The following is a 13,649-nucleotide window of genomic DNA, read 5'->3' as shown; positions in this document are numbered from 1 at the left end:
TGACACGAAATATGGGGGAGGCATGTGGGATGGTTTGGGAGTGTTTTTCTACTGAGTTCAAAAAAAAATATTTGTAAAATAGAGTAGAATAATGGATCAGCACATGAACCATCAGATACTTATCTGTCATGGTATACCCAGTTATCTGTGTATTATTAGTAAAGGATTCTACTACCAAGAAGATGATGATCTGAAATACCCACCCAACCAATACAGAAATTACTTTGTTAAGAAAGAAGCTGTTGGTATCACTCAAATAATGCAATGGCCCCCACAGAACCCCAGTTTCAACCCACTTGAACAGATCTGGGATTTGATAGATAATAAGCTTAACAACTCAAATGTTACTTCCAAAGAAACTGAATGTAAGTATATTACAAACATTTGGAGTAAAATCCAAAAATACTTTTTGATTCAGTGTGTTGCACCAAGAACTAAAAGATTGCAGTCATTAAAGCAAAAGAGGGAACACATAAAATATTAACTATTTATTAAACTTGTGCATTTCCGCTGAGTTTCTTTGGTACTAAATATGAAGATTAATAACATTTTGATGTTACACCCGCCATTTACTTTACATTGTTCTTTGAAAGTAGCCTGAAATCTAATTTTTGACTTTGCCCATGGCCAGTCTCTTTAAAAATTATAGGAAAATGACCACTGCTTCGTAGGTTAATGTCAACCCTCCATGAAAAGCAGGAGAATAGTGAAGGGAAGCAAACTGAGAGATCAGTAAGAGTAAAAGACTGACTAGGTGCATCAAAATAAGTAGAAGAACCAGTATTGAAAAGAGAAAGGTTGTGATCAGAGAGCATATGCTATATGGTGCAACCCCTCACATCAATAACAGCATTTTCCCAGAGGGGATTATGTCCATTAAAGTCCCCCAGGATTAAAAAGGGAGACAGAAACTGTTCAATAACAGCATCAAGGTCTGATTGATCATAGGTCTCTCCAGGCAAGAGGTAGAGAGAACAAACAGTGATGTATGACCCAAGGAAACACGGATAGCTGCAGCCTCCAAGGGTGTGTCAAGTGGAAAAAACAGGGTGGACACATGCTGATCAGCCAACAATGTCACCTCTCCATGCACTCGTCCATTACATAGCCTGTCGTCATTTCTGTGCAATAAAAAACTGCTGAAAGGTGACTGCATCGGCAGGTTTCAGAAATGTTTCCTGTAAGGAAAGACATAGAGGATGGTAGGAAGCAATCAGTGTTTTGATGTCATCCAGATTATAATGTAAACCTTGACAGTTCCATTGTATCAAGATGGCCATTTTTATTTATGTGTAGGCAAATTGGATGGAGAGCCCTTCTGTTTACGACTATGCCTTTTTTGTATATTGTCTTTATTCTAGGGAGTTCTGTTGAACTCCATGGATTTTGCCCTGGGCCAGTTGGGCAGGTCTTTGTTGTTGGAAGAGGATTCCAGCGACTGAGAATGTAAATGAATGATTGTTTTGCATTTTGGGGTGGGAGAAGTAGATGTATCCGAGGAAATGCCTGTACCTGGAACCAAAGGAAGTGGATCTTGGCATTTGCTGGAATGTATGTTAGGGGCAGAGATGGGTGTTGACATTGATTCATCATTAACCATGGAGGTCAAAAGATTTTTTACTTGGTTTGAGAACGATTCTTTTAGAGGCACAAAGAGATCCGACTGCACTCCCATTGTAAAAGTGGAACGATGTGCAGCAGTATACGTCCAAGATGAAGTGGTGGACAGTAACTTTCGACCTCAGGGTAAGTAATGTTTTGAATAATCTTCAAATGCTGCACCTCTTTTTCTTCCAACCATTTAGGGCAAGAATGAAAGTAGGATGGGTGAGAGCCATTGCAATTGATGCAATGAAGGTCTGTTTCATACTCATAGCCATCATGGTCCTTGCCACCACAACGAGCACACGTTAAGAAACCACGACATGGTGTCTCCAAGTGACCAAACTGATGACACTGGAAACATTTGAAAGGGTTTGGAATGTATGGCTGTACCTTGCAATTAAAATAACCTGTCTTGGTGGTGGCAGGTGGATACTGTGATGTACATGTTAAAATGAGGACATTGGGCAGCATCATGATTCCATCTTTGCAAGTGGAGATATGCCTCACTGCAGAAACTCCTTGTGTGAAGATACCAGCAAGAATTTTTGAATCAGGGGTGTTCTTTAAATCTCTCTCAACACTAAGTCCTCATGACAAATTCAAAGTAGCATGAGCCTTTGAATGTAAGAGGAGTTCACTGTGTTGAGATGTGGATGTTTCCACCATTATGCCACCAGAGCAAAGCTTTTTGACTGACTTTGGAGAGCCAGCAAGTCCTTCTAGTCTCTTTTGAATGAAAAAGGGAAACATTTGCCCTAAAGGTTTGTCTGAAAGAGAATGTAGTATAAGAAAATGAAGTACAGATGTTACGTGTGGCTGGAATGCTTTTCTTAGGGTTACATAATGACATCAAAGGTTTATAATCAAAACAATGATCAAGTCACTACTATAGAGATATGTTTTGAAATGTTTGACACCACAAATAACTGCTAATATAAGCAGTAGGTTGCTCTCAACCATCTGGAAATGCATGGGAAATAACTGTTCATAATCCAACAGGTGAGGCATTACATGCTAACTTTAAGAGGAAATCTGAATTATCATGGGTCAACACTTTGTTTGAAGTAATAATTTTCTTAAATTTATGAAAAGCCTTTTCATATCTTTCATCCCAGTTCCACGCTTTTCTTTTTGAAGACATTTGAGGGGTCCAATACTGTAGAAAAGATTTCCATTAACCTTATGTAATGGTTAATTACCCCAACAAATGATCTCAATTCTGACATGTTGGACAGTCTTGGTGCATCATTAACGACTCTTAGGTTGTACATACTAAGCCTATCTAACACTTTTTCAAAATTTTAAAGGTGACTTTCAGGTTTTCTTGTAATGATCATGCCATTCATGACACACTGCTAAATCCCTCACCTTATACCAAGTTCTTCCAGTCTCTTTATCACACTTTAAAATAAGCTTAACATCATCTACAAAGAAAGTTTCGGCTTGCTTGTTTTCATGCAAAACAACACAGTGGGGAAATCTGCAATCTGTCCACTGGGAGATAATCACACCCCAACCCAAGGGGGGAGATGTAAAACACGGACGAGCATCAGTGGTGTTTCTTGGTTTTGTCTGATGGAGAGAGCATAACAGAAAAGTAGTTAATTTGGGACAGAAAACATTAATACTTTCATGGTACTTGGATTCACAATGTACAGAACATAATCTTAAAAGAATAAATTTTATATCTTAGATGAAGATTAACTGGGGAAGAGAAGAGTAGAACTTTCCAATGAAACTGTGAAAAAAATCTGACTATTACAAATTAAATACACTACATACTAGCCATACATTAATAAGATTATACTAACAACACAATAACCCTACTTTGTCAATTAAGAATCTTCAAGACTAAAGCTAAACATTCAAAACTGTGTTATGAAACTAATGAGTCATAACATGCAATAATAATCTTCACAGATTATAAAAATACATATAGAGTGTAACACAAATATTCCACTAACAGCCATTACAAACTAAATATAAAAAAGTGCAAATTGTGTTTATGATACACTTATGTCATTAATTTTGACCTTGAAGTTAATCAAGTATAAAACTTTGTATGTAATACCAGTTTTATAAGTTTGGTCACAAATCACAAATCCAGTCTTGACATATCCAGTCAACATCAGAATGTGTCAATGGATAAATGGACAGGAACAAGTAAAATATCACACTCTGCTTTGCAGTGGAGGCATAATAAATATACATTCAAAATAAATTAAAATTATAACAAAGCAACATAGAGGTGTATTAAATGGAGAACAAATAAAATGTAGAACTACATGTATATAAATTTAAACACTTAATACAAATTTAAATTTGGATTGCTCCACATTATAAGAAAGAATTAAAACCACTGACAACACCAAACTTACAAATGGTAAAGTAATAATAACAGAATACAAATAAAGAGTATACTTGTAAGTGTATTATTTCCCAACTGACACTAAAGTTTTCCAGGTAAAATAAACAATGTTAGAATGCACTGTAAACATAAATGTATTGCATAATGTACTGTGTCAATAGCTTTACTCCTGACATTTCACTTATAGAATTACAAGTACATCTATAAAACAATATTTAGGGCCAAAGATAAAATCAAACAACCCAAACTTCATTCTAATTTGTTTCACACCTTACACTGTAAGACTAGGGATATTCACTTGTGATTTCTGGCATTAAATTGCATCAAAAGTCAACTGTATAATTTCATTTTGCATATTTTCATGCTGGTATAAAATCAATTTTATAATCAGCTAAACAGAAATATCTGAAGATGGCAAAATCTTGTTGAAAAGTTGTATAGTTATAATAAAGTTTATACATTACCCAGTTAAGCCACTTCAAAACTTTTAAATAGAAGTGTTATTAAAAAATTCCTTTACTTTCACAATGACATTGCCAGTATAAGCTCAAATATCCTAAACTAAAAATACAACAACAACAAAAAACGTGATGTTTTGGCAATTTGCCCTTACATATTCTATTCCTACACTATCTTATACCCATACATTTGTGTGTTAGTATTTTCAAATGAGCACCTTATATTAAGTTCATATACTCTTCAAAAAAAAGAAATGCAAAAGGGATATTTTTGTTATTTTAAAGAGAAATATATGTAATAATGTTACAAGCTCAGAGTATGTGATGTTACACGTGTTAAGGCACTGATTGTCAGACCAAAATAACAATAAAAGTTGTGCACTTTGAAAACGGAGGAAAACATCGAATTTTTCGCCAAAACGCATTTGTATCAAATAAATTTGTTTGAGAGATCTGCATGTTCTGCAAGTGCAACATGTGCAAAATACCTATAAAAGTGATGGGTTCTCGGTTTCCATAGCTCAGTATTAAGCCACCGACACGCAATACAGTTACGCCAAGACTGACTGAAGCACAACGCAACAATGCCATTGGTCGCTTGGAAGCAGGCGAATCTCGATCAGATGTTGCCAGAGCTGTGAATGTCCACCCAAGCACCATCACAAGGCTATGGAATCGTCACCAACAACATGGATCAACTTGTGACCGTCCACGATCTGGCAGACCTCATGTGACCACGCCCGCACAAGATCGCTACATCCGGTTACGTCACCTTCAGGATAGGACCACCACTGCGACGTCTACTGCCTCAACTATACCATGGCTGCGTAGGATTTCCGATCAGACCATACGCAACCGTCGACGAGATTCTTAGGCTCCATGTGCAACCCATCAATGTAAACGTCAACGACGTTTTTCAACATGACAACGCCCGTCCTCACACAGCCCGACTCACCACTGTCTTCTTGAGACACCACAACATCAACGTTCTTCCCTGGCCCTCCAGATCACCAGATTTAAACCCCATCGAACATCTTCGGGATGAGTTGGACTGATGTCTGTGACGGCGACAACCTCAACCGCAGACTCTACCTCAGCTTGCAGCAGCTTTGCAGGCTGAGTGGACAGCCATTCCACAGGATGTGATTTGTCATCTCATCGCTTCCATGGGCAGGAGATGCCAAGCAGTTATTGATGCTCATGGGGGCATACTTGTTATTGACGTTGAGTGACATTAAACTTCAACTAGTGAGTGTGGACTTCACCTTTGCAGACTTTGGATGTTCAGCAGTGAATGTGCAAAGTTTCACACGTCATATAGAACTACCCGGAATAAACATGTTAACAATTTGTCTCATATTTTGCCTTTTGCATTTCTTTTTTTGAAGAGTACATTATTAGCACTATTTTTTTTAAATTACTTAACTGATACTAATTTACACATAAATAAATCATCACCAGCAAATGTCTTTCTCCTGTTTGCACTAGTGGTGGTGTTTTCCATGGAGTTGTGTTGTTGGATTTTATTAGGTAATATATCACATTTATACTAGGTAAATGATCAGCTGTTAAACCAGTAGACTTAACCATGACCTATTTACATATATTCCTACTTAAGAGATATTATTCTCTAAATTTATTCTTAACATTCAATTCTTAAATGTACAGCAAGCTTTATTGATAATTACTTTTTATTTATTCACTGTTATTACATATCATACAATGAAAAAAAGCACAGATTAATTACAGGCTGTTGGATTGAAGCAGTACCCCATATCTTGAATGGTTAAGACATGGAAACAAGATTGAACTAGGTGACTACATTAATTCTGAGCTTAAGGAAAAATTGGGAATTTTAATGAATGCTAAGGTTCCTAGACAGGTAGTATTTACACAAAGGTTTTGAAGGAGTTTAAAGATTTGGATATGTGAGCTATTTGCTATTATTTTTTTCTCAGTCATTGAGTGGTGGGCAGGTAACATAGGGCTGGAAGTTAGCTGTTGGAAAGAGTTCAGAAAAGGGTTACTAGAATGGTGCTTGGGATGAAGGGATTGTCATCAGTGGAGAGGTTTAAATCTCCCAAATTGTTTCCTCTTGAAAAAAAAGAAAGTAAAAGGGGATCTGATTGAGGTGTTTAAAAATGTATAGGAAACTGACAGTGATAATGTATCATTTCTTTTTTTCACACTTAACAGTGAGAACAGTAGGACAAGGGAATAACAATTATAAATTTTGGCAGGTTGAGAGTCACTTTTAACTAAGACAGTTTTATTTAACAGGGTGGCTAGTCTTTGGATGTTGTGAAAGGAATAAATTTAAGAGAGTCTAAGAGAAAGCTTAATAATTATATAAATGATAAGACATGGTTTTAAGATTTAAAAAAAAAAATTTATTGATAGTTTTAGTTTAGAGGATGGGACAGCAGCTAAGATTGAGCAACAGATCCTATGTTGTCGTAAAACATTGTTACACTATACAGAATTCATAGGAGTTTAAATTTACTTTAAAAGACACTCAAAAAGCAAGAAGTCTGAGAAAAATTTAAGTACAGATGAAAAGAAAATAAACATTAAAAAAATAGGCACACTACATGAACTATAAAACCAAATGTCCACAAGATCATTGTTTTACCTTTTAATGGGTTACATTATAAAAAATAACAGCATCCTTCAGTCAGGTTATGACAATACTGAATTTAACTGTATGTAACAAGTGGAATGATATTGAAATAAATACACACTTTTCTGTATAAAGATAATAGTTTTCCCCATTCTCTTAATAATATTATAAGACATTATAGGCCAATAATAAAAACTAAATATATTAACTTTGTTAAAAGAAAAGTAATCATAATTTAACAAATAAAGCATTAACTGAATCTGATCAATAAATTACCTGTAAGGTTGTCTGTATAATTTCACTACACATTTTCTTACTAATATAAATTAATTTTTATAAATAGCTAAAACGTAAGTGTTCATAAATTGTTTCTCACAAATTATGAACTAATTTTTATGCTCAGTAGGTGTACTCTACATTTTTAGGTAACTGCTTCTTCCAAGCTTTTTACTACAAAAATCACAGCCACATGTGGTTTATGTTACTTAAAGAGCAAATTCATCCAGTTTCTGTCTTATATATCTTTAAGGTTACTATTTTTTTCAAACTCTTTTTCAAACAACAGACAACTGGATTGTTTCTCTCCTGTATGCGTCTTTTTATGTTTTTTCAGTAAAGTACTAGTTCTAAAATCTTTACCACAAATAAGGCAAATGTATGGTTTCTCTCCAGTGTGTATACGCTGATGAGTTTTCAGATGACTATTTCCTCCAAATTCTTTGCCACACACAATACAGGTGTATGGTTTCTCACCAGTATGTGTCCTTTCATGTTTTTTTAAGTTACTATTACTTACAAACTCTTTGCTACACACTACACACTTGTAAGGTTTCTCACCAGTATGTATTCTTAAATGTTCTTTCAAGCTACTATTTGTTCCAAAACCTTTACCACATACGATACAACTGTATGGTTTCTCTCCAGTGTGTATACGTTGATGTATTTTTAGATAACTACTACTACTAAATTCTTTATCACAAAAAACACAACTATACGGTTTTTCTCCAGTGTGTATCCTCTGATGCATTTTTAGATGAGTGTTTCCTCCAAATTCTTTGCCACACACTACACAAGTGTATGGTTTCTCTCCAGTGTGTGTCCTCAAATGTTTATCCAGCTGACTACTTGTTCCAAATTCTTTGCCACATACTACACAAGTGAATGGCTTCTCTCCAGTATGTATTTTTTCATGTGATTTTAAGTTGCTTGTACTTCTAAACTCTTTATCACATAATACACATCTGTAGGGCTTTTCTCCAGTGTGTATTCTCATATGTTTTTCTAGCTGACTATTTGTTGCAAATTCTTTGCCACATACAATACAACTGTACGGTTTATCTCCGGTGTGTATCTTCTCATGTGATTTTAGGTTACTACTACATCTAAATTTTTTTCCACACACTACACATTTGTATGGTTTCTCCCCAGTGTGTATCCTTACATGAATTTTTAAATGGCCATTTGTTCCAAATTCTTTTCCACACATTATACAGCTGTATGGTTTCTCCAGTGTGTGACACCTTTTATGTTTTTTTAGATCATTATTTCTTCTAAACTCTTTGCCACACACAATACAACTGTATGGTTTCACTCCAGTGTGTATCTTCTCATGTAATTTTAAGCTACTGTTACTTCCAAATCGCTTACCACACACAACACACTTGTATGGCTTCTCTCCTGTGTGTATCCTTTTATGTATTTTAAGTTGACTATTCCTTCCAAATGCTTTGCCACACACATCACAACTGTAGGGTTTCTCTCCAGTGTGTATTCTTTTATGTATCTCAATCTGACCTTTACTTTGATATTCTTTACCACAAAAATCACATCTGTATGGCTTTTCTCCAATGTAAGGAACCTGACATTTTTTTAGATTACTTTCTTTTGAAGGTATTTTCTCATGCACATCATCACTCCCTGGCTTCTGAGATTTGATGTTTTTTTTATTAGGAGCTTGTTGTATCAAATCTTCATAAGCAGTTCCATATTGGTTGCTGATGCATGTCTTTGGATCTACAATTAAAAGACATAGGTAAACAATTACAAGTATCAAATAGCATTATACATAATTTATTTCATCTTTCTTAATATATTTTTTGCTTTAATAAACGAGTTTTTTAAAACGTAATAATTCAAATATACAAGATTGACACTAGGCATCAAGGTTTTATATCATATCATTCCTGCAGCATGAAACTTGGAAAAGACCATACATTGATAGAAAAACATGATATTTAAAGAACAAGTAATTATGTGATACAGAACATGGGTTCTCAATTACTTTAACTAGAACACCCCTCCAAGACCTTATATATCATGGAAAAAAAAGCCCACCTAATGGTTTAACAAAAATGTTAAATAATAACTGCTCTTAAGTACCTTATTTTCATCACAACTGTTCTTTGAAGTAAAATATCAGGCAAAACAATTTAGTGCAGTCAAATTTATTGAAATACATTTCTCACCAAAAATACTGCTTTGTTAAGTCTTATTGAACTTTTAAGATTTCTACATGAGACTCATTCATTGACTACAGTTTGGGAACAACTAATACCAAACTTAAGACTCAATCAACCAACTACCATGAATATCTTGTCAGCTAAGCAATAAAATTTAAAGAATGGTAATCCAATACTAACACTGTAACAATACATGTAAAGAACAAAACAACACTTCTGACCAACATGATAAGGTAAGATTTAGATTGCCCTGAAAGTTTTTCATAATATCATAATAATGTTTAAACCCAATATTCAACAACATTTTGGTCCAGTTAAAAGAAACAAACAAAAAACAAAGAATTAATTTGTTTTATTTTTGAATTTTGCTCAAAGCTACATGAGGGCTATCTGCACAAGCCATCCCTAATTTAGCAGTGTAACAGTGTAAGACCAGAAGGAAGGCAGCTAGTCATCACCACCTACTGCCAACTCTTGGGCTACTCTTTTACTAATAAATAGTAGGATTGACTGTTACATTATAATGCCCCCATGGCAGAAAGGGCAAACATGTTTGGTGTGATGGGGATTCAAACCAGCGACCCTCAGATTACGAGTCGAACACCTTAACCTCATCAATAAATAATGATGTTCAATAATTCATTATTAATATTTAGTTTAATTTAAAATGATGAAAGCACAGATAGAGCTACTTAAAAACTATCTGTCTAATGAATTATTATTCAATGCAATGCATGTATGTTACACTAACTAGTTAAATGGAGGGTCTTAACCATCTCAGACAGAATTCTCTATAGGACAACTAATGAAGTTGGAATGTAACTGGAAAAACAAATGACTGATAACAGTTCATCATTGTTCACCAGAACAGCTATATCCATCTACTATTACCACAGTTAATACACCAACTTGTTGTTAAAATTGCTACATAGTGACCACTCAGTAAAAGAACTTAGCATCTCAGAAAAGGTCTATAAATATAGTAGATATACGATTCATGTTTTATTTATCCTGAATTACTTTGCAAAAAAATATTACCTCAGAAGAGAAAATCAAGCTGTAGCAACTTGCCAGTGTACATTTCTTAATTTTTTTAAATCAATTTATCTGTATTTAATTGAAGTCATTTAAAGATCTCATAATACCACTGTTATTCCTATTTTTCTTTGAATGCTAAAAACAGTTTAGCCCACAACCAAAACATAAGAAACAGATCAACCCAAAACATCACCAATATTTTACATAAATCCTCAAGGTTTTACCTCTATCATCAATAAGCTAACATTATTAACCCTGTCCGAGATGGCAGAGTGACAACATATCACCCATTTGTTTTGCTCTCACACTTAAGAACCTAACTGCATAATTTAGTACACAGTTTTCACACTTTATGTACTTCAAGGCTGAAGTAAATTATATAACTCAATTTACTGTTTCTATAAAATTTTAGTTATGAATTTTGAGAAATGTTATTGTAAAATATAATGTAAAAAAACAATTATCAATATTTTATCTTGCTTTCACTTTGTGTATTTTTGTATGCATTAAACTGTAAACTACAGGGAATTCTCATACTTTAAGTACAGAGCATATTTACCATTTGAATAGACACAAGTTTAATGTATGAAATGGCAAATATAGTTCTATGTATAGAAGTCATTAAATGTAAAATTATATAGGATATATCTAATAGAAATTAATAAAAACCTACAACCTGAGTACTTTTGAAAGGTCCACCTTTTAAAAGCCCTTGGGTTATTGGGTTTTTATTCATTTCTATTGAGACTTCTTGAACCTGTGTGTTTCTCTAACATTAGGAAACATCTACTTACTACAAAAATACATATTTGTACACAACATTTTTTCTATACATACACTATCTTTCAAGATTTACTTCGTTTTACTAACATCTTCACAAACTTACATATAAGTATAGTTGTTCCTAAATTTAGAGTTGAGATGTATCAATATTTGTTTAGTTTAACAGACATCCCATATCAAGTATTACCCACAAAGAAAGTGAAACATCAAATTTTGGAAAAATATTAACTGAAATGTTGGATCTTAAATTTTCTTTTGACACAAGTTTATTTTAACATTTGTTTTAAACAGCAACAAAACAAACAAACAAAGGATAATTTATTCATAATTGTCAATTTTTAGCCACCTCTTGGAAGTTCTTTTAAAATAGTGGAAATAAGACAATTTCTCACCAATGCAGTGAATTGTTAAAATCATGGTAGCAAAAAATACAAAAGCAATTGTCTCTCTTTCCATCTCTCTCTCTTTTGTAAGTTTCTGGTTTCTAAAGGTGTCTTAAATTGTACATGTAACATTTGAAAACTGAAACTATTTTTTTTGTATAATGTACAGTTTTTTCCTACCTTAAGTACAGAAAATTGGGAAATTTGTGAAGTTGTGACACTGGTAGAGACTACTAAGGCTAAGTTTATCTTTTAGTTTTCATTAGTTAATCATATAATTGTATTCTCTTTGTTACAAATAATAGAAACGTAATGAATTACCTTAATGCAATTTCTTACTTTATTTATTTTAAAGATAATGTTTTATATACAATATATTTAGTTTTGTAGTTTAATATATGCTAAACACTGTACCTTTATACTCATATAGAAATAACTTTGCCATCTCCATTATATTTTTCCACAAATGCTAGATATACTAATATGCACATCATCAATATACTTTACATACAAGATAATTTATATTAGTTTTAACATGTTAAAAAAGTTTTATACACTTTCATCATCTTTGTAAGATCTATGTACCAGCAACATGAAGTTAATTAAGTCTAATGTAAATTACAGTTTTTCCTTAGTACACATAAAGAATGGCAGAGAATGCTACTTTCATAATCTAGATATATCCCACAGTTGTTCTTACAATAAAAATATTTTTGATGAAACCTTGTAGAATAGATGGCAGTTGCCTGTTGTGGAGACACAAGTGTAGAGGACAACGTTTCAAAAGTCTTCCACTTTTCATTTTCAGGTCAGTGTGTGTGTGAGAGAGAGTAAAGTGTTGTTTGCCTTTTATTATATCCTGGTGGAATGTGGAGAGCATGTTATGATTAGTTGGATTATCACTGTTTCTGATTTGAGGAGAGATTTCCTGTAGATTCAACCAATGGTAGCAAAAGGTTACTCACTTCTAATCTGGAATCTTTGTTTAGTGATGGTTTAATAGTGTTAATATAAAATGATTCTTTGATTTTTCTTGTCTTCCAGAATTTGTTTGTGTCAATGATCCTAGTTCTCTCCCAGTTTATTCTGTGTCCAGTTGACATGGTTTGCTCTACAATGGCTGAATTTTATGTTTTCATGAGTCTTGTACTATTTTTATGTTATTTTATTCTATTCTTGTCACAAGTTTTCTTCCATTTCTCCAATGAATGTATTGTTGCAGGAACATGGAATTTCATAGATGTTGTTTTTGAGATTTTCTTTGGTAGGTCGCTGTTTTTTTGTGTGTTTTTTAACAGAATGGACCTTAAGGTACATTACAATTTCCACCAGACTTCTATGTTGAATTTCTTGGCTGTGCATTTGAGTTTTTCACTGAAATGTTGCAGGTGTGGTAGGTAAATGGTTGTGTAGTGGTGGTAGTGACTTTCTGATCTTTTCTTTCAGTCTTTGTCTTCAAGAAGTTTTTGGTGAAGGGAGAGGAAGTGTAACCATTCTGTTTAAAACTCTGTATGATCTTTTGATGTTCTGCTTTGATGGATGTCTTATTGCAAATGCTTTCTGCTCTCTTGTTTAGGCATTGGATTATACCATGTTTTATCAAGGTTGGATGACAGGACTGGAAGTGCAGGTATCTGTTCATGTAGGTGGGTTTTCTGTATACAGTTGTGGTGATTTGTCTTGCTTGTTTATTTGCTGATAAGTATGTCAAAAATGGTACTATTTTGTTCCTTTCTCTTTCTATAGTGAAGTGTATTCTTTTGTCTATGGATTTGAGATGTTCTAAGAAGGCTGGCAAGTTTTCATGACCATGGGGTCAAATAACAAAGGTTTGATTGATATAACGTCTGTAGAAACTTGGTTTTATAGATGTGGATGAAAGGACTCCTTTTTTCAAAGTCTTCTATGAAAATATCTGCTAGGATTGGAGAGAGT

At 33.8% G+C, this 13,649-nt stretch overlaps 1 protein-coding gene across 8 annotated transcripts in view; it reads right to left on the bottom strand.

Annotated features, from left to right (window-relative positions):
• Nucleotides 1-6,104: 6,104 nt before the first annotated feature.
• LOC143230701 (uncharacterized) overlaps nucleotides 6,105-13,649 on the bottom strand; it is a 54,155-nt gene continuing 46,610 nt past the window's right edge. For all 8 annotated transcript variants that reach the window (XR_013016601.1, XM_076464710.1, XM_076464705.1 and 5 more), the window contains one exon: nucleotides 6,105-9,064. Coding sequence is in view for 7 of the 8 variants with exons in the window: in XM_076464710.1 (XP_076320825.1) it covers nucleotides 7,566-8,537 (972 nt within the window). In the remaining variant the exon portion in view is untranslated. The remainder of the gene's footprint in view (nucleotides 9,065-13,649) is intronic.

Source organism: Tachypleus tridentatus, chromosome 10 (assembly GCF_004210375.1).
Source record: "Tachypleus tridentatus isolate NWPU-2018 chromosome 10, ASM421037v1, whole genome shotgun sequence".
NCBI lineage: Eukaryota > Metazoa > Arthropoda > Merostomata > Xiphosura > Limulidae > Tachypleus > Tachypleus tridentatus.
This window is presented reverse-complemented; position numbering and strand designations above follow the sequence as displayed.